The sequence below is a fragment of the Topomyia yanbarensis genome, chromosome 3 (assembly GCF_030247195.1).
Source record: "Topomyia yanbarensis strain Yona2022 chromosome 3, ASM3024719v1, whole genome shotgun sequence".
Classification (NCBI taxonomy): Eukaryota; Metazoa; Arthropoda; class Insecta; order Diptera; family Culicidae; genus Topomyia; species Topomyia yanbarensis.
In genome coordinates, this window is record NC_080672.1 from 400,102,882 (window position 1) to 400,130,423 (window position 27,542).

The following is a 27,542-nucleotide window of genomic DNA, read 5'->3' on the forward strand; positions in this document are numbered from 1 at the left end:
CTATTATTGGACAATCTCAAATGTAACTGCAACCGTTGGATTTGGCGAGACTTCAGGCACGTAGCTAGAGATGGGGCTAGACGGCTAAAGCCCCCCTCGAAATGTTTAAAAAATAAATTTTAAAAACATTATTGCCAGCAACTTTTAACAATTTTGTAGCTAGTTTCGCGTGTATAAATTATTGAGAAAAAGTTGTTTCCAACAACCAAAAACAATGGTCACGAAATTCAGTATGGTTTATGCTTGTTTATGTTTATGTCCGAGCCAGTGTGAAGCAAACGACAAATATAGTTACTTTTATATGGAGCGCCTTGTCGGAAGAACAAAGGAAACAACCATTATATTTCTTGCTCTAGTAATTTGTCGAGATGAGTGAGTCGCAGAGGCAAAAAGTGATGCTCCGGCCAAAGACTGTGATTATTGATGACTCACATAAGACCGAGTATTCGTGATGAGAAACATTTTCTGAAGGCGAAAATTGCTCAGACGAAAGCATTTATTTTGAATAAATTAAACACATGGTTGTGTGTGACAATGCCAGAGTTTCATATATATTTTAATTTTAAGTTGAGTGGCTTTCATTTTGTGTTTTATATCCTGCTCCGTGATCCACATTCAGGAAGATCACATTGGTTCTGCAATTTTCGGATTAACAAGTGTTTTTGTTTCCGTCGGAGAGCGACAATCCAACGTCGGGCTGGGTATAAAGAGACCAATCGAGTACTCCGAAGTTTCAGTGAAAAGGGATTCATTATTTGTGAACGGATAGTCAGGATTTCAAGTTGATGAAGACACTCTGTGATGGATCGCAGGCTGTGCACAGTTTAAATGAATGTCCATCACTGAACTGAACTGAAAATTTACTGAAAATCGGTGAGGTCGTTTCTTGTTTCTTTATAAAACTTCTCCAAACCATTCCTATTTGGAAGTAGCTATATGCTACAACGCAAACATCTTTCATTTGTCATTTTTTATGAATATACTTGAAGATTAACAAATGTAGTGTTTTCAAAATATTATTAAATTTTGTTAATACAGTGTGACTTGGTCAGCCGAACTTTACTGTCACGTCATACGTGTCCTTATCAGACTAATTAATGTTTCACAGAGCAAGCTACCAAAATCTGTCATCAAAGAGAGTGGAAGCGTTTGTTTTTTGACTTCATTTACTGGATCTTTAGGAGAGTCAATCCTACATGAGTTTGTATATATTGAATGGTTTTCGTAAAGAATTCGCAGACGGTGTGGAAAAGAGCGAATAAAAGTACTTTAACCAAGGCTTATTAGCCAGAGCACGGTATAAATACCTCTGTTCCATCGCGAAGGACCAAAGGAGTGACATTGACCTTCTTAGCCAAGTCACTTCCAATGATTTATTGTATACCCCTTTAAGAAACGGTCGGTACGGTTGTCCTCGTTTCTTCCTCTATTAAGATTCAAAAAGATTCGTTGATTAAAGTATTCATTAAATGTACAATTTAATAACCTATAATTTTGAATCGTCTTCAAACTCAACTTTGCACAGTAGGCATTGGCGTTTCAATATTTGCGACATATGAAAATATTCTTCAAATATTAATATTTACAAGAAAAACACTACAGAATAACTGTAGTGTTTTCCAGGATGCTTTTCAATACTGGTTGGCAGTTGGCCAGGAAAAATATTTCCCGCCTCGTGGATACGTGCAATGGCTAAGAGCTTGCGCGAGACCTGCTGGACAACCATGAAAACTAGTTTTATAATTTTTATTATTGGAAATAGATCTAAATGGATAAAAGAACCACTGCTCCGATTGGCGAAAGCATTGAACCGAGTCCACTAAACGAATAATTTAAAAAAGTAAAAGTTTTATGGACGTCTGAGCACTAAAACTCTCCAAAAGTGAACGCTTCATCGCAAGTGATTGTCACGTTTAACAAAACTTAGATGTAATTCTCAATATTGGCAACCACATTTTAACTTTAAATTATAAGTTTTTGAATTGCACCCAATTTGAATTTATGTATTAGGTCTGCGCACAGTATAAATACTAGGCATCACATTTAAGCCTACTAGGCAAAAAATATTTTGGTTTACTGAGAATGATATAGCCGAGGCAATAATTTATGTTTTCGCATCAGTTTAATGCAATATTTTCATTGGAACATAATTTAATTTTCATGCGAGGAATTCGTTTCGTATTAAAAGGCTATTGCGACTAAAATGTTGTGACTGGTTGAATCTATAAGTCCAATAATTTCGATTTCCTGTCTTCAGTATATGTCAGTCTCTTGGTCTGTTTTTTTTTGTTTGTTTTGAAATAAAATGAGAGAGATGATCAGAAATCACGGAGGAGAAAAAAATAATCAGCTAATCTAAGTCGCCTCAACAGCATCTCTTCTATCTGTTCTATGCACTCAGAACGAGTGCTTTCGTAATTACGCTCGGATACTTTCTATTCGGTTTGAATAAAACGGCATGTTCAAAAACATCTTCAAAAAGTCTTCGTTACCCGCACAACGTTCAACAACTTTAATTGAAATTGTTTCTCAAATTTTGGTAAAACAAACTTCTAATCAAAAAGGATCACAGTTTTCTTCAAGAAGTCATGCATCTCTTCCAATCTTGATGATGATTGTAAAAAAACTTGAGCTTGTTAAAAACGAACCAATTACTGAGCAGATTAGTGTCAACATGTTTGAATTGACTTAGAAATTGTAACTGCAAGCATCATAGCAAATCCAACTGCCAGAAAGAACTTGACAGAAGGCCATGCACACTGCCACTGACAATTTTTTTTTTTGCAAAAGTATCACAGGTATCGGATAAATTGCAGTAATTTATAAACAGCGAAATCTAAAAGAGAGTATCTTTGGCACAAGAGAAGCAAGTGCGATGTGTTCTCTTTGATTTTCGGAAGCAAGTATGATGCTAAAATTAATTGGCTCACCCATATTTGTTGTTTCAAGTTATTTTGGTAGCATCACAAATGTTATATTTAACAAAATTTACGTAAATTAGAATATAATAGTGGTTAGCACTAAGGGATTCCCTTGCGATTGGTAAACTATCCTTTAGTAGATAAACTCTCGGTTAGTTTAGTAGATTAATTCATTGGAACATATATTTTGTACAGTCAAAAAATCCATGAATTCGGATATAAAACCTATAACCTTCGTGAGCTCAAATATAATATTTGCATAATAACCTTATCGAGTCCCAACGGTTTTGCAAGAGTGTAGTTCAATAGAGCTAAAATTTGTATTTATGCTTTGTAGAGAAATCAGTAGTTTATTTGCACACATTTTACATGTCAACGAGCAAAATTACTACTCTGCCTTTTGCCATAGTTTCAAGGATCTATTAGAATAATTGCATAGAAAATCAGCCTGTCTAATGACTCAAAAATGATCAATTTAATAAAAAATAGGATCTGCAAAAAAAATCTAAATACTTAAATAGATAAATATTTTGTTGTTCTAACTTGTTTGTTAATATAGCCGAGAATAGTCTTTAACGTATTATCATTTAAATTGAAAATATTATACATTTGAATTAAATCGGAGTTGAACCGTTTCTCCGTATCTACAGATCGCCTGTCTGATTAGAAGATTTTTAGCGAATTTTGACATTCTCTTCTATTTGTATTTAAATAATTGAAGTCCAACTGACACTGAGTCCTTATGAACTAAAAAGAAATGATAAATGAAAAGTGGCAACAAACGGATACGAAACTGTGTAGAACTAAGACGAAGTCGAAGATATCGCCATAATCGTGGAAACGACGGGTCATTTCTAATATCGGTCTGTTAGTAAAGTAGTTAGTGTTGCGCATTTCAGTCTGAAGTAGTGTTCGAGGACAGAGGACACGGGTTGGTGCGTTTGTGATAGGAGATCGAGAATATCATGTTCAGCCAGAAGAAGCCTAGACACGAAGGTAGCCTGCGACGCGTGTCTACGATCTTCTAAAGTGTGTAGTCCTAATAATCAACAACGGTCTTCCTATGGTGACAGATCCAGCGGATCGTTACAATGCGATCAGCGTAACGCGTATCGTATGAATCATCGCTGGATAGCTTCAATAATTTGGCTCCAAGTTGCATGATAAGGGCACCCACCAGATGACGTTTGCAATTTCCAACGGTGAAAATTATAACTTGAACCTTTGAAAATTACATTCAGTGTCCAGTGACTATCTTAAGTCACCAGAATGAACACATTTTTGCAACAAGTTTTAAGCCCCTCCCGAAACAAAATCCTGGCTACGGGCATGCGAGACTTCCCATTTAGACGCGATGTTGTCAAATTCTTTTCAAATGCTCCATCTAGCAGTAGTTGTGTCAATTTGTAAACCAGAGGAATTTGCTTCACCTTCGGTTGATTGAGCACACATTTGGATATACCAGCTATTTTTTTGATGTTTTATTCCGTGTAGACAAACAGTGCTCAATGCTTGTAATGCATTTTATTTCATTCGCTCTAAAGATTCATAATCATAGCAAACTGTCATATCGACTCATTCGGTTCTTGTTGGATATCATTCGGCTCATAATAATTGGTCATTTTTTCAGTGAATCGCAGTTCTTTAAAAAAAGAATCGCGGTTCATTTATTCTTTTTGAAGAGTCGATTCTTTTGATCGATTCGTGATTCATTCGCCCATCTCTACTGCCTTAGGTTAGGAGAGCGGAGCCATTTCCATGTACATACTAAATCATTGTTCGAAAGTCGTTTACATACTAAAAAGAATGACAAAGTTAACACCAAAGGGGCGGAATACTGAGAATTCGCTAAGGACGCCAGAACACTGAAGCAGCAGTGTAACCTGGGTGAGGTACACATGACGATCCGGTTAAGGAAGGGATGCGGAGGAACTCAGAAAGCGATGATTCGTTTACCGGTAACCGCTGCAGACAAGGCACTGGAGGTAGGTATAGTCACGGTTGGATGGTCGACCTGCCTACTGGGAGCCGCCCCACGAGTAAATAAACAAGCGGAAAAATGCTTCAAGTGTTTGGGCTTTGGACATTTAGCAGGGGCTTGCAAAGGCCCGGACAGATCCGGGATGTGCTGGAAATGCGGGGAGACGGGCCATCTTGCGAGAGACTGCACGCAGAGGCCGAAGTGCTTGCTTTGCACCCCAGTGGACAGAAACGACCACCAGACGGATAGCTTTAAATGCCCTGCCTACAAGAAGGCGACTGTAGGTCAACGGTAATGAAGGTAACCCAGATAAACCTGAATCTCTGTGACACTGAACAGCAACTGTTGTGGCAGTCTACGACAGAAACTATGTGCGATGTTGTATTGATCGCAGAGTCCCCCTGACAACGGTAACTGGGTGGCGGATAGATCAGAAACAGCTGTGATACAAGTTATGGGCAGAGTCCCCATTCAAGAAATAGAACGCTTATATGAGGGCTTCGTGATCGCCAAAATCAACGACGTCTTCTTGTGTAGCTGTTACGCTCCTCCAAGGTGGACAGTAGAGCAGTTCAACCTAATGCTGGAGCAGTTGATCGGTCGGAAGCCGATAGACATTGGTGGTGACTTCAACGCCTGGGCTGTAGAATCGGACAGTAGAGTATCCAACACAAGAGGATGTATCCTGCAGAAAGCTCTAGCAAAGTTAGACGTACGATTGTGCAATGAAGGTTCTGTTAGCACATTTCGGAGAGACGGGTGGGAGTCTATCATCGATGTCAGATTCTGTAGTCCTTCATTGACGGCGGACCAAGCGATTGGCTACCGTATCGGTCAACGGAACCCTACTGCAGTATGAAGAAGGAAGTCCGGTGAACGAAAGTGGAAGACGAAAGCCTTCAACAAAAACCTCTTCGTTGAGGCACTTCAGCCGAACGGCGGGACCGAGAACGTGGATGCGGTTGATCTAAGGATTGTAGCGGCTTGTGACGCCACAATGCCGCGAAAGCTGGAACCACGCAACAAACGGCGTCCAGCTTAGTTGGTAGAACGAGGCGCTTAGCACGCTACGCGCTACTTGTCTCCAAGCCAGATAGAGAAGAGCGCAAGGCAGCGTTTCGGGAAGCTAAGGCCGCTTTAAAATGAAGGCCTCGTTGATGCGGAAATGTGCCCGAATAAGCTGAAGATAATCGTCAAGCGTCTTTTCCTAAAGCACGATCCAACTATCTGGCCACCAACGCCGTACGGCGAAGAAGAGCGAGTAAACACGGATGATCGGCAAGTGACTAATAACGAGCTCGCAGAAGCATCGTAGCGTCTGAAATCAAATAAAGCCCCCGGTCCGGATGGAATACCGAAAGTGATGCTGAAAGCTGCGATCCTGGCATATCCGGACATGTTCAGGATGGTGCTGTAGAAGTATCTAAATGAAGGCAGCTTCCCGAAATGTGGAAGGTGATGTTGCTACCGATGCCAGTGAAGCCACCGGGCGATCCGGCCTCGTACAGGCCCATATGCCTGCTGGATAGACTCGAAAAACTATTGAAAGGATCGTTCTTAACAGGTTGACGAAATTCACGGAAGGCGAGCGCGGACTGTCCAAGATGCAGTTGCAGGATTCTGCAAAGGACCATCGACAGTGGATGCAATTCGGACAGTGCTCGAGAGTGCCGAGAAGCCATCTAAACAGAAGCGTAAAGGAGAGCGATACTGCGCGGTGGTCACGATAGATGTGAAGAATGCATTTATCAGCGCCAGATGGGAATCCATCGATGCAGCGCTGCACAGAATGAGGGTTCCCGACTATCGATGTCAGATCCTGAATGGCTACTTCAAGAGCAGAGTGCTGCTGTACGAGACGAGTGAAGGGCAGAAGTCAATGCGAGTCACAGCGGGCGTTCCTCAGGGCTCCATTCTCGGTCCAACTCTTCGGATCCCGTTCCACGATGGATGGAACGGGATACGATGGAGTCCTAGCACTGCGACTGTCCAGGAAAGTGAAAATCGTGGGTTTCGCGGATGACGTGCTACTAACGGTGATGGGTGAGACACTTGAAGAAGTGGAGGCGTAGGTGACGGAGATCGAGAGCTGAGGGCAAACCGCAAATAGCCCACCACAAGACGAAGCTGTTGTTGGTCAGCAACTGCAAAGCGATTTAGCGGATGCGGATCGACGTCGGACGGTACGTGATTGCATCGAAGCGTGCACTGAAGCAATTGGGAGTGATAATCGATGACCGGTTGAACTTCAACAACCACGTTGACTACGGCTGTGAAAAGTCGGCGAAGGCAACGAACGCAATAGCGAGAATCATGCCAAACGTAGGCGGCCCGAGAAGCAGCACAAGACGTCTGCTATCAACTGTTTCGTCATCGATACTCCGATATGGGGTTCCTGTCTGGGGTGCTGCGCTGAAAACCAAACGGAACCGTGAAAAGCTGAACAGGACATTCCGGCTAATGGCGGAGTACGAGTCGCGAGTGCCTGCAGAACAATACCGTCGGAGGCAGTATGCGTTATCGCAGGGATGACCCACATCTACATCACCCTGGCGGAGGACGTGAAACGCTACCAGCGAAGAAATGCACGAAACGCAAGGAGACTGGTCCAAGCGGACTCGTTGGCCAAATTTCAATAGGAGTGGGACAACGCGGAGAAAGAAAGGTGGATACCGATACCGCTTGCCGTCTGCTTGCCGTTCGAACGCTCTGATCTAGAGCTACAAATAAAGGCCCTGCTTCGTTGTTGGCGTGCGTGGCAACATATGCCTCTCATTTTGCGAGTATTTTATTTGTTTCTGTACTGTATCTAAGGGCTTATATTTTATTACATTACTAAACAAAATAAACGTAACGCGTGTGTAAAACTTGCACCCGTTGCCCTACTGTTTGCGTGTAGTTTATCGTGCTCTCCCCACCTCGCCGTACGAACCGAAATACGGCATGTACACGAACGATGGTTCCGTCCGGTAGATGTAGCCATGATGTTGCTCGTTTAGTATTCGAGCGACGAATGAGTAAAACGTACACGCGGCACTTTCATTCGCCAACTATTAGTATTTGATTGTGTTACGTAGGAGCGAGTGTGTGCAAATGCCAACGTCGCCGAAAACCCGTAGCGTATACCGCTTATTGTACTGTCCGGACAAAAAGTCAACATGTTGCTCGTTTGGAAATTGAGCGTCAACTGATACAAAACAAACACACAGAGCTAGTAACGTTTGGAGATGCTGGATCATTAGGCCGAATGCCGTTAGGCCGAAGGTCATTCGGCCGAAGGGCACCAGGCCGAATGGTCATTAGGCCGAATGGTCATTAGGCCGAATGGTCATTAGGCCGAATGGTCATTAGGCCGAATGGTCATTAGGCCGAATGGTCATTAGGCCGAATGGTAATTAGGCCGAATGGTCATTAGGCCGAATGGTCATTACGCCGAATGGTCATTCATCCGAATGCAAAAGGCTGAATGGCCATTAGAACAAATAAACCAAAGAGAGTGATAGATGAAGTGGTTGGAACGGAAAAGAATGATCAGTTTTCAATGAAGGGTGATTTATTTAGATTTTTTTTTACTTAAAATTATAACGTTTAGCATATTTACACCCCATTTTTTGCTACTGATTTATTGACTGCATGGAATAAAAAATAAAATGGACACCTAATGTGGCTACGCCACATCGCTTCAATCCGGGTGATGTGATGAATGTGAATTGTTATCTAGGTCAACTTCCGTAATTTGACTAGCTGAATAGAAGTCGTGAAATGCACAGGATATAATTTGAAAGAACAGCTCATATTAAAAAGAAGGATAAAACATCAGTGATTTAAATAAATTGAGTCAGGGAAATAATTAGAGATTGTGAGAGAGAGAGAGAGAATGTAGAAAAATATAAAAGTAAGAGATAGTGGAAGAGGGTGAGACAAAATGGCAGAGAAGGAATATGAAAGCAGAAAATTGGATTGTTTCCATTCCACAAGACTTTATAATGCATTATTGATTAAATTGTCATAGAACAGATTATTTTAATTACAGACAGATTTTATGTGCTTAGCATCCTTCTGCCTAATGGCCGGACATTGTTGCCGACGTAATGAAAAAAATATATTATAACAGCGCCTAACGTGGCTACCCCGCATCGCTTCAATCCGTGTGCTCGGACCTCAAATGAAAAAAAAAATATTTATGATATCCAGATAATGAAAACAATACGAGATTCGTTCAATCGAGATACGAAAATTTAGCTCATACCGAGAAGCTCCGAAAGCTGTACAGGATAAGCTTCGGATCCCTTTTTTTCGGATCCCTTTCCCTCCTCTCTATTAAGCACCCGACCTAAAGTCCATTCGGTCCAATGATCATTCGATCTAAGGACCATTCGGCCTAATGACCATTCGGCCTAATGACCATTCGGCCTAATGCCATTCGGCCTAATGACCATTCGGCCTAATGACCATTCGGCCTAATGCCCTTCGGCCGAATGACCTTCGGCCTAACGGCCTTCGGCCTAATGGCCGGACACCACGTTTAGATGCTGCCGTTTGACAGACCTGCCTGTAATATACTTGCAAATTTCGAATTTTCCGCGTCGGTTTTGAAAGATTTTTTGAAAATCCGTTTTTGCTTTATTTATAGTAGCGATTTTTCGAAATTTAATGCAAAACACGTGCACAAACCGGATCTGTGGTGCTAAAATATTGCGATTTTGTTCGGTAAAACCGAAATTATTCGCATTTAAAAACTAGGAAAATTTCTTAACAGAAATTTTCGAAATGTTTGAAACATCGATCCTAAAAGATCTGATGAAAAAATAATATGTAAATAAATTCGAAAACTTTTCTTCGATGAGAGAAAACGAATTTGTGCGGCCAACGAAATCGTTCGCACTATATACAAACTTTAATTAAAATAAGGAAACAATATTTTCATTCACGATAACTTTCGTGCAATGTACACTAAATGTGTAAAATTTTCGTTCATTTTTTCAGTTCGTTAAATAAATGAAACTAACTATTTACAATGCACGAAAATACTTCGTAATTTAAGCAACAATGAGATCAGGTCAACTTCAGTTGTTTGTGTCTAAAGTGGTAGTATAACGGCATATATGTTTGTGTTCAAGCTGAAACAAACGTCTTAAGCTGAGACAAGCTTTAACCCAGCCGAGCAAGTTTTGTGCCGATGCTGAAACGTTCGTATCCAGACTGAGGCAGACAACATCAAATCAACAGCGTTAGATTTTTGTTTTCAAGAAAAAGTCAGTTCGCTCAAATATCAACCATAAGAAATCAAAAAAAAATACTACTTTTTGAGTGAAATTGTGGTGAATCGGTTTTCCATGTGCTAATCCCTGCGAAAAATGGAGACAACAAGCAATCATTGTTGCTATATAAACTGTATAAGGTGTCTATGCTTTTAGCCAGATTTGATTTCAATTGAACAACGTTTCAAGGAAAATTTTCATGATCTTCAAATGTCTGTTTTTTTATATATTTCATAGAAGACATAAAATTTGTCTAATTCACAAAAAAAGAGAATAGGACTTCACTGCTTTGTTCGAGAGACATTGCATTGTGCAACTTTTGATGTCGCACAGCCACTGTCCTCAATATTTTCACTACTACCATTCCATTATATATGCAAAGGAAACTTCCGATCATTATAAAAAAAACCTCTCCTGCAGCGAGATTCTATTATTATACTTTACTCAGTTTCCTAAAAGTTTGTTCGCTAAAAGCTTCATTTCAGTGCACTACTAGGAAGACTATTCGGTTTCTATCTTCTAGCTAATGCATTTTTCCGAGAGTGCACCCGAACCACCTGTGCCCCGGAATATGAAAGCGGAAATACTTACGGCTTCCGCAGGATCATCCGGAGTGTCGCATCCGGACCTCGGTGTAGCAGGGCAGGTAGTGCTTCTCTGATGTGATCGTTCGCCTGGTTGACATCGTCGGAGCTGGGCGTCCCGCCTGCCGTCCCATCTTCGTCCATTTTGAACCGGTACAGAAAGCACTTGTCTTTGAATGGCTGCTCCTTTGCGACTATTGGCAAGAGAATAACAAGAATACGAAAAAAAACCGAGAAAACATTATAACTTCTAAAGCTTCTGCCGGATCGAAAAGGCTAGTTAGTGCATTTCATCTTGACAATTCGCTGGCAAGACCAGCTTATTCGTAGAAAACATTTCTCCTTGTTTTGCATATATTTCAAATTAGAAGAACGGTACATCCGCCGGTTTGTTTGTGCGATCTCGGGAGGTACAAGTAATAATAAATTACCATGACTAAGGACACCTTCCTCTACCAGTGCCTGCCACATGCCGGCCGCCTGCGTCCGGGTGTGCACAATCGGCGATAGATTCAGCAGCCAGTCCACCAGTTCGGTACCGGGGCCACATTTGCGAATAAATTTTCCGCCAACCTGCAAGAGGAAAACGATTAAAGCGGATTATTTGATGCCGAATTTTTATTTTCAATGGGTTTACACGCGAAAGGTTGAATGGGTTCTGGAATGGATCTGAAAAGTAATTCTTTCATTTATATAGAATATTGTCAAGAAGAAAAAATCGGTTTTGAACTCAAACGCAGGTCGTACTCGGACCAGGTTACTATGGAACGTTCCAGTAGAGAATTGAAAGTTTACTTTTATTTACCGAAAAAAGTAAACTGAAATAATGTTTTTAAAAAAGAATTAAAAAAAAAAGCTGACGGCGAAGCGCAGAAACCATCCAATCACATTCTATTGTTGGAAACCTTTCGATATGGAAATATGGACAGTACTGGAGCCGAAAACTTACCTTTCGATCTTTCAGGCAGCTGGTATTGTCCGACACTAGCAGTGTTCGCAGGGCCCATCCCATCCGAGCCATGGCAGGACTTGGTGCCTAGAGAGCGTCCGTGAAGGAAGCAAGGTAAAGAGAGAAAAATATACAGGAAAATGAATCACAATTGGTTGGCCACATTAGCATATTTGATCTCCACTTATGCAAAAGAGTGACCCTCCATACGCCTCACTGAACTTGCCGTTTTAATCAATTCTGGTGAGCACAGCACAAAGTGATCAATTGCTGCAATGCCAGTAGGTAAAGTTGTTTGAGCAAAGTGAGTGTACTGACGTTTCTAGTCAGTTAATTATCATAATAAGGCAGACACACCCAATGGAGACGCATAGTAGTTTGTTATCTTCAAACTAGCAAGGGTATACATTGAAATCTTTATATTAATACTATAATCTATACTAAAACGCAAAATTGTTTTTACGATACCGCCTGAACCGTTTCAAGTATGTTCCATATATGCTTCTGAGATTTCCGAAAAGGTTACAGGATTTATTTTTGATCATACCCGAATTTTTTAAAGAAAAGCGAAACATCATCATCTTTTGTTGGGGTTTGTTGGGAAGTAGAAGTCTGAAAACGTTTTAAAAACCTAACATCTAAACGATTCATTTGATCTTATTGTCATTTAAATATATGGTTACAATTTTGGATTGTAATGATCTTTTCAGCTCACTTTATGTACATTTAATTAATTTAATTTAATTGAAGTATGATTCTTTGTCTTATACAAAACAATCTAGTTACGGTCTTCGGCAAAGTTGTTAACCAAGGTTTGAACTATAGTTTTATAAAGCTGGTTTTTCATTATCAGTGAAATAGGGATCTTTATTAATTAAAATGCAAAATAACTGATTTCCCCATATAAAATCCCATGCAAACTTTGAACGCAATGCGCAAACCCGGGAAGCAACCAACCGATACCAAATTTTGCACAGGCATTTGGGACCACAAAAGGAACTCAAAAAGTGCTGTGCCCGCTAGTTTAAATCATTTTGAAGTTTTCCCATACAACCGCGAGCCACTCTAGTACCCCTACTTCAATTATGGTTCATACTTCTATAGGAAAATCGTCTAAAGCCTATTTTTTCACAATAGTTTACAGAAAAGATGCCTGTGACAATAATTACAAACTAACGTAATTATTTAAAAATTCTACTAATTTTTTTGTATCTGGAGAAAACTCAAAAACAACCACCCAGTGGTTTTTTTTCTTGGTGATGATGATGATGATGATGGTGATATAGGAACCTACCATGAGTGTATGTAATACTCCTGCGGTCCTTTCAGGCGTATGTTATGTTATCAACTGACTTTCACATTATCACTGTGTAAAGGGCCAAAAATGTGTGTACCCAGAAACTGAGATTTTATGCGCAACTGAAAGGGGTTAAGAATCTCTATTCAATGATAAGATCCAGCTATTTGAATAACATCAATTCCAGGCACTGAGTGAGTGATTATGTGAACAATGGAAGTATTCTTATCTTAAGAGTAGAAGTGCCCACAATATCTAGTCCATGTTGTAACTTGAATGAAAACCTTATTCTCGCTTCCAACCGTATGGCGTGAGCAGATGAGCCGTTTCGGAGATACATTTTTTTATTAGGATTATTATTCATTGGTGAACCACCACGCGGCTTCATCATTTCTATGCGAGTGTGGAGTAAATAATGCGAGTATATATTTAGGGTGTCCCAAAATGACATCATGTTAAAAAAGTCATCGGGCTCACTTCTTAAATGAAAGGTTAGGGTATTAGGACCACTTTCTTCTTCGGAGTGAGTTTGCTAAAACGCTTCCTACTGGTGGCGACTTTTGATTTTTTGAAAAAATGGGCCGATTTTGGATAAAATTTTAAATTTATGCCTGTTGAAGTGGTCCTGAACTGTCTTAGATTTTTTTCAGCATTTTTTTATTTTTCTGGAAATCCAAACGGAGAAGTTTGGTTAGTTAGTTTGTACAAATTTGGAATTATAAGAGCGGCAGGGCCATTAAAACTTAGTAAAAAGTGAAAGTTTTGGTGTTTTTCAGTATTTTTTCTTTAAAACTGGGTATCTACAAAATTTTAAAAGTACAGAAAACACTTTATATAGTTGAGCCAAATTCAGGGGCGTAATTTTGCTGAAGAAAGTGTATAGCTATGGCGAATGGGGTATGAGTTATTTAAGTTTTTGGTAGATAACCTTTGACATTTTTAGCAATTTATCAAAAATAATTCTGTTCCAAAAAGTAAATCAATTCAAATGTGCTTTGACCACACATTGTTTTTCGAAAAATAGAAGGAAAATTATGAATAATGACGTTTTCTGTACGTCTTTAGTATGTCAGGACGAGGTTTAATGAGCAACTGATGACTTTTTTGTAACTTAAATTATAAAAATAATAACTTTGCTAATGACGCCAAGTCTCTAATTATTTTTTGAAGAGTTAATTCTCCATAATTACTTCTAGGAGGCATCTTCAACAAAACGATTGTGTCAGAAGATGCGCTGTACTCTGTTGTAAAACTTTTTCGAGGATATTTGCCCCAAATTTGACTATTTCGGAATTATGTGATCTAAACAGTAAATATCAGTTTTTCAGCACTCACCTCACTATTCTGCATTTTTCTCCACTTCAAAGTTCCTAACATGAAAATAAGACTTTGTATACAAAATGTAAGTACGTTAATCAATTCAGCCTTCAAATATACGCCATAACTTGCCATTAGCTCGACATATTTGTTTAATTTTAGTGATTTTCAAACCCGCTAGGTGGCTATTAATATAGAAAATATTTAAAAAAAAATCGTCAAATGCTCATAAAAATCGATTCTGTTGTACTAGAGACAAGCGAAAAACGCCATTTTTCATCATTTTCCTTCTATTTTCCGAAAAATAATATGCGGACTAAGCCCACTTAAGTTGTTTTATTTTGTAGAACAGTGTTATTTTTTATGAATATCATAAAATGTCAAAAGGTTATTTAACAAAAACGTAAATAACTTATACCCCATTGGCCGTAGCTATATACTTTCTTCAGCAAAATTACGCCCCTAAATTCGGCTCAACTATATAAAGTGTTTTCTGTACTTTTAAAATTTTGTAGATACCCAGTTTTGAAGAAAAAATACTGAAAAACACCAAAAATTTCACTTTTTACTAAAACTTAGTAAAAAGTGAAATTTTTGGTGTTTTTCAGTATTTTTTCTTCAAAACTAGGTATCTACAAAATTTTAAAAGTACAGAAAACACTTTATATAGTATGGCCATGCCGCTCTTATAATTCCAAATTTGTACAAACTAACTAACCAAACTTCTCCGTTTGGATCTCCAGAAAAATAAAAAAATGCTGAAAAAATCTAAGACAGTTCAGGACCACCATAAATTTAAAATTATATCCAAAATCGGCCCATTTTTCAAAAAATCAAAAGTCGCCACCAGCAGGAAGCGTTTTAGCAAACTCACTCCGAAGAAGAAAGTGGTCCTAATACCCTAACCTTTCATTTAAGAAGTGAGCCCGATGACTTTTTTAACATGATGTCATTTTGGGACACCCTAGTATATATGTTTCAATTAACTATATAGAAACAAGGCATCCTTTAAACCCTCTCAGTGAAAATCAAGACCATTCCTCTCGGTATTGTATGCGCCCAAGACATCGTCGTCGTTGCTGCATTACTGTTCGTGATCAACACATGTTCATGCTTGCTTCTTGCACGAGTGTGAACTAGAGATGGACGAATGAATCGCGAATCAATCAAAGAAACTCTTGAAAAAGAGTGAATAAGCCACGATTTTTTTAATAAAATGTTGTGATGTTTTAAAAAAAACGAAGTTGAATGACTTAGTGTAATGTATAATTACAACGTTTAGAACGGCATACTTTATAAAAGTTTTAGTTGCAATTCGCTGGCGGAGTAATTGATCGATATCAGTGGTGCGAAATCTCAAATTCAGTTACCAAGTTCTACGTGCATTTACCGAAACCCGCATTTAGGAGCAGGAGGTGATATCTTTTGCATTTTAGAGCCAAAGTGAATTGTGTAATCTATGTCTATGCCAGCATAGAAACACAATTCAGTTTGGCACTGAACTTGAATTTGAACCGAAAATAACTGAATGAATGCGCTGCACCGAACTAATAAATGACACGGGAGCTAACTGAAAAGCTCCTATCAGCGCTGCGGTTATGAATTGGATTTCATTCCACTTTCAAACTCACTCGGGGATGTCAATATTCCTGAACTCTGATTATAATGATCCCAACATGATTTTAGCAAATAGTGATCATGAATTACATAATCAGAGATAGACGAACATATCTTGATCAGAAACACATAACAAAATCATTTCATAACAATATCTCGCGCTGTTACTTGTTATAATTTTCTGTTTGTTAACTCCTAACGAGACCAGATTTAAAACACAGCTTACCACGAAAATTACATTCTGTTATAATCTAGTCATTGCATTCTGATTGGGATGAGCACTAATCTGTATGTATGAAATGAAAACATCTACTCCAAATCAAAACAAAATAGATATTTCTTTAGTCTTTCCAAATCACTGGATCGATCAAGAATCGATTTTTTTGTGAGTTAATCGGACACAATTCGCTCACCAAACTGAATCAGTTTGCCCATACCTAGTGTAACCCTTATTCTCTTGGTAGCAGGATCCTCACTGATGATGCTGATTCTTGATATTGAGGTACTTGACGTAGCTTTTGCAATTGTCATTATTGCCTGATCATCAACCACACATTTGGCAACCGTTTATGGTTTAGTAATGATGTTGGAGACAGCGTATGGAAATTTATTTCATCGCCGGTAAATTTCTAGGGCGCTTGTGCCATAACTTTAAGGATGCTTACTGGTTCGAAACCTACCTGTGGGTGGTGAAACGGCAACGGCAGTATCTACATTAACTTGATAATTACGCCTAAATCGTTAAATTTAGGTCAATGAGGTCTTCGGAGGAATTTGTGGCCATTACAAACCCTTTCATATGGTGCTGTTATTTTAATGATTAATCTCTCTAAAAGTGAGATGTATTTACAAATATTCTTGCAAGTGCATGTATTAAAATTTAGTCTTCAGAAAAGTTGTAGACCAAGCTTTTGCCAACAACTTTGCAGAAATGTGCTCGTGTGAAGGAAATTGTGCTGCATTTGTGAAGTTTTACACATCTCCCGTGTTACTCCAGTCGATGATCCTATCGATGTCTACGTGACTTTAGAAAACGACAGTTCGCTGTAAAGGTAATTCACATAGAGCACAATAGAAGAGGTCCGAGATGACTCCCTTGAGGAACGATGTATTGTGGAAAGGATCCGATAGTGTAGTTCCACGTAGCACAGAGGCGCTACTGTGTGTAAGGTACCACAATATCCAATTAGTCAGTCAGTCCGATAATCCAGTTCGCCTTAGCTTTTCCAATTAGCGCCGACACGTACCTCATCATGTCGGATCAGATCAAATTCATAGTTGTTAATCGCTTTCTCACAAACTCATGCTGGTCCGAAGCCATTATGTGTTTTAATATGGGATAGATAACATCTAACAACATTCTCTCGAAGATTATTGAAGTTCCACTATAATTGATAAGATCATGTACGTTGCCTGCTCGGTGGATTGGTTTAATCAAAGCCTCTTTCCACTTCGTGGGAAAACCATTCGCAGCAAGGGGATGATTGAACAGTCGCGATGCCGGTAGAGCCAGCTATGAAGAACAATTCTTGATGAACGATGATTGGAACCCATCTTATCTCGGACCCTTCGATCTGTCAATGCCACGTAGATTAATGTATGTACAGTGAATTATGTTGTAAGCAAATTCAGAGTGTACACTGGTAAACTACTCAAGTACGATCCAGACAAATGTGATGAGTTATTATTTGGCACGTTTTGAAAAAATGACGAGAATAGATTTACTGACTTCGCAGTTGACGTTGATGTCCTGCCTCGATAGTTGACAATTTCCGGGAATCCGTCGGAGCACGTTTTGTTCTACCTGCAGAACCAAAATAGCTTAGGGTTGTCCTTCAGACTGCACTTAATTCGGGAAACGTATGAGCGAAAGTAAGTTGTGTTCATGAATTTGAATTGGCGGTCTAATTCCCGCACGGAAGTTTTGGCGGCTTCGCTTCGTGTTCTGAAAAATCTTTTCGGAGCCCTCTTCAGTCGATTTAGAAGTTTTAGTAACGCTGCATTCCACCAAGGTCGTTTGTTATCCAAGCGAAACAAACCTTTCTTCCTAGGCACAAGTAGTTGAAAAATTGATTCCAATTCGTGATAAACTTCACAGATTAATCCAACGTACCCAGCGTTTATATTTCAGCCCCTTTGATTCGTGAAATTTCTACATTTAATTCGTCAATAAAATAAATCAGCATTGTCATTCCTAGGTGTGGCAATTTCCACACCAACGGATTGTAATGATGATCTAACATCATTAATGGCAGGGGTGGTTTCAATACTTCGCATTCGTCAGTGTTCTTAACAAACGCTAAATTTAGAATCCTTCAATTCACGCCCGTCAAATAGTTCACTTGGCGTAAGCCAGAAGCGGTCATGGTTTCGATTAATGGAATTTCGTGTTCCGAAGATGCATTAAATTGGTTATAACAACCAACTTCGCATCAAAGTGCCTATATAGGAGAAGTGAATTGTAATCTCCCCATCGTGCGTACCAATTTGCCAATCAAACCAATAAAATAAATGACGCGAACACTAACATAAAAGGAGTAAAATGAATGCCATGTATAAGATGTATAAAATAATTAAATTGAATGATATTAACGAAAGGGATAAAATGAATAAAACAAATCTAACCAACAAAATGAGTAATTTTAGTAAAATAAATAAAATTAGAAAAATTATTAAAATTAAAAAAATGAAATAACTGTATATAATGTATGTAATGCGAAAAATGAGGTAAATTTATTAACCCATTATAACCCAGGGGTTTCAAAAAGTGAGCCAATTCTTGAGCCTTGAATTCCATCAAAAATGTATGAAAGATTATGGGAAACACAAAATCACCGCATAAAATGGTTTTGAGAATGAAAATATCTCATGCAAAAAATGTCGTACGCTTAAAGAAAAACAACAAATTTTAAGTTGTTTTGCATATTTTTTCAGATTTTTTGAAAGACAACACTTCTCTTACACCTATGACAACGTTTTATCACATAATAGTATTATTAGCATTAATTCTAACAATGAAATTCAATTAAATGTATTGCTTACTTTTCAGCTGCCGTTTGCCTCAACTATACACGGGAATGGAAATAAAATGATAAAATTGGCAACTGTCTTGTTTTATAATGAAGTATGAGGTGTAACTATCCCACTAGTTCAATAATAAAGCAGCTAGATGTCAAAATTCCACGGAAAATACGCGTTAAACGATGGATAGTTCTGCGAAATTTTATACGCTAAGATATTATGATTTAAATAAATAAAATAAGTTGAATTGATAAGATGAATGGAATGATTTGAAAAATAAAATAGGCGAAAGGTTATAATAATCGAATGAAATAAATGTGTACGAAACGAAAAGTACGAAAAAGTTAAAATGATTAAAATTAATAAAATAAATTTTAAAATAATTGAATGAAATGAAACGAGTAAAATTAATATTGTGCACAAAACGAAAAACGTTGGTAAAATGGACAAAATGAAGAGAATGTTGGAGATGAATGATTAGAAAAAATGAATAAAGCACAGACACGGAATAAAGTTAATAAAAGGATTGAAATGAATAAAATAAAGCAATTAACAAAATCAACAAATAATTCAAAATGCGCGAAAAGAATAAAATCAAAACATTTTGTTTGCATTAACTGAGTTGAATAAAACGAATAAAAGAAATAAAAGGAACATGATTAATTTAAAGACTAACACTTGATAAAATGAACAAAATAAATGAAATGAATAAAATTGAGCAAATTCAAGTGAATAAACTGAAAATAAAATGAATTTTTGCATGCATCAATCTATCTATATAAAAGTCAATATTTATATGTTTGTGATTTATGAGCTCCTAAACGGCTTACCCGATTGCCGTAAAAATGTATACGTAGTGGACATTTGTTATAGAGCGTATTTCTGTGCTATTGGTCGGCGATTATCTGCCCGTCAGATGGCGCTTTGGAACAAATAGCGTTTCACTCCTATTTCGTTGAAAGTCGCAGTAACGCGCAACGGGTATTAGCTAGTAAAGTATAAAATCATGTTAATTGACAAAATGAACACCATATATGTGAGAGCCATCGTTTGCGAATGTTTTGAAATGTGTGTAAAATCTATCTATCTATCTATCTATCTATCTATATAAAAGTCAATGTTTGTATGTATATGATTTATAGACTCCCAAACGGCTTAACCGATTTCCGTAAAAATCTGCACACAGTAGATATTTGGTATGGGGCGTGTTTGTGTGCTATTAGTTGGAGATTATCTGCCCGCCAGATGGCGCTTTGGAACAAATTGTGTTTTCCTCCTATTTCGCAGAGTGTCGCAGCAACGCGCGATGGGTATTAGCTAGTCTCTTTTATTTTATAAACCAGCTTCTGAAGAAGTGGCTAAAAAACTACAATGAACCTTCCAGGGCTTCCATTATATTTTTTCGTTCTTGTTTTTGTTCTTTATGGGGTGTGAAGTCTGTGAACTTTATCTGATGTTTCACCTGGCAAAAATATTAAACTTGTTTCTGCAAATGTCTGCAACAAGGTAAAGAGTTTGTTTTTCCAAATAATTTTTATAAATTTTATTTATATGTAAAACTCTTTGAGAATATTTTCTCAAATTTTCAAAGAGATCCCAGCAATATATTGAAAGTTACAGCGCTTCGAAGCGCACCTCTTTTACCAAGAGCAGTGGTAACTTGAAATTTTAGGCTCGATTATCTCGATATGTTGTATTTCCAAAACTAGTTTTTCCAGGATCGCGATTGCCGAAAACTCACTCTACTGTTCATCTTTATTTTATTGCATTTGCTCGTAATTAATTTTACTCACACATTACCGATTAGCTTTTCATGCATAATTTTTTTATGGATAACATTTTTTTAATACGTTGCCACATACCTTTAAACTACAAACCTTCTTTATTTTTTTTTTTCGCGAAAAGGTTTGCGAACCCTGAACATTTAACATCTGTTCAAAAAGTTTTATGTTACATTCAGGAGTTTATTCTACTGCTTAAACACTTGTCACATTTAACTATACTCCTACTGCAACTTAAAATTGGGCAGATGTTTACAAACAAGATGTCGTATAAGCTGGATTTATGGAAATCGCTCGCCAACCTGTTTGGATGTCAAGTCAATCTCACGTGCAACTATTTTCAATATTTTGAAGGATTGCCGAAAAATAAACAGAAATGCGGTCGCACACTACAAAAAAGAAAAATGTGCTGTCAAGTGTCATGACCAAGGTTGGACAACTAATATAGAAATTGGCACGAACATTTGGAATTACGAGTTCAATTGTCCATTGTATTTTGAAGAAAAGCAAAATAATTTATCAAAAACGCAGACAAGCACCAAAATATACAGCGAAACAATTCGAAAAATACTAATTTGTGTAATAAGAGATGGCGTTTGGTCACGGATTTCTTACAATAATATTTTATTGCGTCTATCACCAACGTTTCGACGATAGACGCAACAAAAAAATATTATTGTAAGAAATCCGTGACCAAACGCCATCTCTTATTACTGAAAACAAAGTGGTCGTTCATCTTTCTATCGAATACTAATTTGTTGCCGCTGACTTTTCCGTAAACATTTTGCCAATGGGAAATTTATAATTTTTTTTATTCAATTCGCTTATTTAATAAGGCACGTTTGCGTTAGCTTAGAGGTGCCTTTTTTGTTTTGTTTTACATTTTAAATCACTTAAAAACTAGAGAACATATTGATTTTTTTAAATGAAACTAAGGAGATTTTATAGCTATCTTATATATACACAAGGGGGTAATATAATTTTCGTAAGATTAGGGGGGGGGGTCATTCAGTTTTTATGGCAATATGGTTTGACATTTTTAGCAGGGAGATTATTGGAGCAAATAATTTTTAACTAAGAGGAAAATTTTTACAACTATCTTAAAAGAAGAAATAACTAGAGGGCGTGATTGAATTTTGTAAAGATTCGGGGAGACAATGTGCTCGATGTCGTGATAGCCGTCGCCACAAGTGCAGATACCACTATCCACGAACCCAATACGCCGAAAATGTGCATATAGCGTGTAATGGTTTGCCATGAGGGGCATCACACGAATGATGTCACGACCTACATCCATCCCCTTGAACCAAGGTTTCGTCGATACCTAGGGACAGATAAAGCACTCAGAAGCTCCCGTATTTTCCTCAAAAAAAACGAGGAGTGCTTTCCATGCTTCATCGAGCGAATAGCGTCAACGTCACTGAGGCTATCCGAAACGATGAAGTAATGGTCTGCGGGTAATGTTTCAATGATTTCAAAGGTATACTGAATGGCTAGTTCTGCGGCGTAAACTGAAGCAGAGTCACTGAGTTTGTAGGAGGCGGTGAGGTTTTGATTGAAAATACCGAAGCCAGTAGAGTCCAGTGGACCCTTCGAGGTTTGATCCGTCAGTATAAAACATCTTAGAACAGTCGACTTCTCGGAATTTATTATAAAAAAATGTTTGGGACCACTTGCGGGCGTATGTGGTCCGGAATTCCACAAATCTCGTCTTTCATGGATGTGTTGAAGAACACAGTAGATTCAGAAGCATTTATGAAATGCACACGGTTGGGATTTTAAAAAGAAGGACTTATATTCTGCGCCATGTACTCAAAGTACAGGGACACGAAACTTGTCTGAGAATTGAGCTCAACAAGCCATTTGAAATTTTCAATCACTTCCGGGTTCAAGATATCGCATCGAATGAGCTATCGACATGAGAATTCCCATTGTACGCACTTCTATTGACGACCATGAAATTCACTTTTCATGAATAATCGTTTCGAAAATATTCCATAATTCGAAATTCATCTTGATCAATTACCCTCCCTAAGTACCAACTCACAAAATACTCTTCCAGTTATGACGAGCTATGGTAAACCTTATATGTAGGGTAGAGCCCCTGGTCTTGGGCTGGTTTTAGTGACGAGGTGCTTTTCTAACAATATTAGAAGCTGCTAAATTCTGATGCTCAATGCAATTTTACCAGAATTTTTAAAATATGTAGTCCAATTGCCTAGAAAACCAGTCAAAAACAGTCGAAATTGAGAGGCTTTATCAGTTTTCAATATTATTTGAAGACAAGGAAGATATATGATAATGTCATTTTTCAACGTTTACTTAAATTGTCCCTGGCAGCACTGCTCAACAGGGATCCATTCACACTAATTGCAATAACTTCAGTTCTATGGACAATGCTTATAACTGTTGTTGCTCATATGATTTCAGGTTACAGTTTTTAGTGTTGCTTATGTTTAGAACAAATCTTACGTAAATCAAAATAGATGTTTAAAAAATTGTTGTTTATAAACGACATGGGCATGAATGAATTCATAAAGTCAACTTTAGAAGCATCCATTACTTTACAAGAATTAAATTCGCATTATTTCAAAACTTGTTTATCCAGCAATTTCCGATTCCAGTTGTGCGTTAAGTGGACCACTGCTTCATTGTGGACCACCGGACACCGCAGCGGCGGCGGATGGCTACTATTAATATCCTCCCATTGCCAACGAGATAAAAGCTCGAACCACACTGGGCAATGCGAAGCGTAAAAATAATAACGTTCGCTTTGCATCCTATTTAGCTGTTTCGGTTGGTGTTCCGTTTGCTTCTCGAAACGGTTCCCATTGTACCAGATAAAGTTAACCAATTTCACCTACGTAGCCTTGGGTTAACGGTTGGACGAAGGTCACCGGTTAAATTATGTCAAGCTACGGTGCTACGAGGGGGAGAATACAGTTGGTCAATTTGCATACTTTCCAGTCCGGTCCGGTCTGGTGGGAAGAAGTTTGCCTGTGGTTGGTTTGCCATTGGTGGCTTTGGTCAGGAGACTTCTGAGTGAGTATCATCGTTGATGTTTGGTCCTTCAATAATGTTTTTATTGCACGGGGGCACTGCCAGGGTGATGATGATTTAAAGGGGTTGAATGTTAACAGACGGTGTGCGATTCAAAATATTTAAATTGTAACCTTTTCTAGCTCATGATTAATATTTCAAAGGTATCTTTTCTTTTCATTTAGGGGAACATGGGGAGACTTGACCAGGTTTTCAGCTAAAACTGCATAAATCTCTAAAAAAGCCTTCAATCCCCCAAAAATCATTCAGATATAATGCGCAAAGTTATTGCGCGTCTTCATGATTTTTTGCAGAATTTTTAATTTAATTTTTGAAAAGTTACAAAAGTTTTTCTGTGATCGTTTTTTCTGGTCAAGTCTCCCCATTGCGGGGAGACTTGACCAAGGCGTGGGGAGACTTGACCAAGAGAATTTTGAAAAATCATTACAAAAAATAATGACATAAAACATACTGTAATTATTTTTTCCCTATTGTCGAGATCCTTAGGTTGCAGCAAAAAATATAAAAGAGTTGCATTTGATAAATTTTGATTTTTTAAAATGCATTTCTTTTTGAGGATTAACTTGTACTGCTTGCATTGCATGTTCACACGTCACAAAATCAGTCCTACCATTGCTAACTTTGCTTACAAATTTTAAAATATAAAGACTTATGTTTGGGGTGGGATTCTTTTATGGTGTGATTAACATTAACAGTAGATACCAAAGCATAATAAATATTAGGAATTTTGTATCTTTCTTCAGCTGATCGCCACTTGGTCAAGTCTCCCCATAAAATCGTGGTCAAGTCTCCCCAACATTAGTTATTGCGTTCAATGTCATGCGAATTCTAGTAATAACTATTCCAATGTTCCAGTTTATATAAAATCATTTCACTGCTTCACAAGGATTAAGATGGTATATTAGTCCTTTAATAGTAATTAGTAGTCGAGTAGATATGTCCATACAAAGTTTGATAAAAAATTACATCATTTAATGCAAATTTATTAATCACGTAATATTTTCTGCAAGGAAAGGATTTTTTACTCCAAACTTTTAAAATTACCTTAAGGGATCGAAACATATATAAAAATATTTTTGATAAAAAATTAAGAATCGAATAGAAGACGCCATAGCCGAAAACAGAATTTTACGCTTGGTCAAGTCTCCCCATGTTCCCCTAAATAATCAAACTCAAACTTCCACAATCTACCAAGAGTTTTCATCTGAACGTGTATGTGTGATCGACCTTTCCAGTGTTTTGTCAGTCTAAATGAGCTAGAGCCGATTCCGCTTTTGTTACTGTGTGATAATTTTTCCAACGCTCAAGAAGGAGGCTTCCAGCGCTTACTATCTCTATATTTTCTGCTAACTTCCGAACCTCGCAGTCTGTCACGGAAATTTCCTCGACAATACTATTAGACACCGATAATTAGATGTTGATTCGATTCAACGAATTTCGGTTAACTTTTACCTACCGCTCAATTATGGCGGAAAATTAGTGGTAAACATGTCGGAATAGGCCCGTTCCCCCGAACCCCGAACGGCATTTTGCTAATAGACCTCACCGCTTTCGCCACTCGCTTCTTGGCTGCGGCATCATTACCCTCGCAATCGCAGTCGCTTTTTCTCCATTGACAGCGGCGCCGATGGCGTTGACGGAGGCGTCGTATTGAAAATTTGATTAACACGTACAAAGCACGCGATGGATGATGGTACTTCTGGTACCTGGTGTTGGTAGACAGACGCGAAGGCTCGTAAAACGGTACCGTCGCGGGCGACGTGTTTTACGATGATGGTAGCGCTAATCAAGGAAGAATGGATGGAGCCTCTCGCAGAGTTCGTTGGCTATGGGCTGAAGTTGATTGTTGATTCGTATACAACATACCTCAGTGAAGGTTCCACATTATGGGGCACGCGTGTGTGTGAGCGATTAGGGTGTGCTCTTGTACGGAAATGTATATGCTAGTACGCGACTAAGGTCCAATCTGTTCCAGAAACATGCAACCAAAGGTGATGAGTTGTAAATTGACAAGTAATTAACTTATCGCTCCGTGGGAGTTCAAAGCTGGGAAAGATAAATATATTGTTTTACAGAACCGAAGCACACTTTGATTCGATTGTAGATATTTATTAAAAGCGATAATTATGGGGGATTGGTTCCTCAACTATCGTGCAGCAATGGAAGCCATGTTCAGAAAGCTTTTTAATTTAAACCGATTTTGAAAAAACGAAACTATGGTTAACGGACAGTTATAAGTAATCATTGCTCATGATGGCATTCAGTACAGCTTGAAAATCTTTATTCTTTAACATATGGAAATATCTTTCTCTCATAATTCTAGAATAACTTCAGAACATTTTACCTCGATCCTTGAGATAACCGTCGGCTAGAACTGATATCATCCGACATGGCGTAAAGCATCACCCAGATTATACCCTCCTTATTTGTACAAATCTCCAAGCAAATCCAAATACAAACTACAACCAAACGATTCTATTGCCCAGCCATGATGATGCCCGCCCCAGCGTGCGGTTAAGCACTGAACCAAGCATCCAATTACACCGACCGCGAAACATATATACGAATCCGAACGTATTTGTTATTAATTTGGCCAATTTGCAACGTTATCCGATTCTATTATCGATAAATACGATGCAAACAACCGAAAGAATATCCAATTGTATTCCGGTTTTTTTTTTCTCTTTCCAGCGACCGATCGATGCTCTCGCTGCTATTGACATACGGAGTGTCCCTCCACAGCAGGACAGCCAGCAGCATTCGGGTGGATCCGTTACGACCCTGCCGGGGGCAGCGGATGTTGGAGGTACGCAGTGCGGTCGGAATCTTGTTTAATGCAACCACAGACGTTCGGTTTTCCGGGGTGAAAGTTTTTCCCCCATTCGATGGGTACTTTACTGTGTCGATGGCAGATAGATCCAAAAATACCAATCGCACGTACGGTGTAAGTGCATTTGTTGGATAACAGCCACAAAATGGAGCTATTTGTTCTGGTGCCGAAAAGGAAAGGGAAAATGCATGCCAAGCCTGAAAACTTACTCCTGTTCGATCCGTGTTCGACATTGCCTAGGTACCAATGCATTCAACTAATGGATTCAGATCTATTTTTAATTGAATTGATATGCATTCTTTGTCTGGAAACTTGCTGTCGTTTCGGTCGAAGGATTCATAGTAGGTATTTACGAGTAGAACATAGATAGAAAATTTGCACCCACTATTGTAGCCTTGTCGATGATGCTGATGAAAATTCCATTTATATTCAGAGACAATCTACCCAACCAGATAAGTAAAATGCTTGGGTTTTTGTTCGATGGAATGAGCAGTGTTTTAAATTACGAGAAACATGATCGTGTTGTATTACGTCGATATTGTTAGCTAGTTAGGGTTTCCAAATAGGCTGAGAACAAATTAAGGACACATTAAATCCATTGTTAAAGCATCTAGCACTTAGTGTTCGGAAACTTTATTAGTTTTGTGGAAATAGTCTATATTAGTGATTTGATGTGGAAAGTTCTAACAGGGATTTTCTTGGAAAATACACGTGTTTCAGTTGGAAAAGTTTCGTCTTAATATGATCAGTAAAAAGTTGTGCTAGATGAAAGATGAGAACAACAAAAAAAAATTAAATTTGTTTCCTTTTTTATTAACGACTAAGAGTGAGTTATTGCAATTGCAGCTATGCAATCACTGTAAAAATCGACTTCTTTACCGAAGACCGGAGGGCCGAGCGTCATATATCATTCGATTCAGTTC

General features: G+C 38.3%; 1 protein-coding gene across 1 annotated transcript in view; it reads right to left on the minus strand.

The window, feature by feature from the left end:
* Positions 1-27,542, minus strand: part of LOC131688324 (rap guanine nucleotide exchange factor 4-like) — a 491,347-nt gene that overhangs the window by 157,947 nt on the left and 305,858 nt on the right. The window contains exons 7-9 of the mRNA XM_058972527.1: positions 11,697-11,783; positions 11,179-11,320; positions 10,755-10,941 (exon numbers count right to left, since the gene is read on the minus strand). Coding sequence (XP_058828510.1) covers positions 10,755-10,941; positions 11,179-11,320; positions 11,697-11,783 — 416 coding nt within the window. The remainder of the gene's footprint in view (positions 1-10,754; positions 10,942-11,178; positions 11,321-11,696; positions 11,784-27,542) is intronic.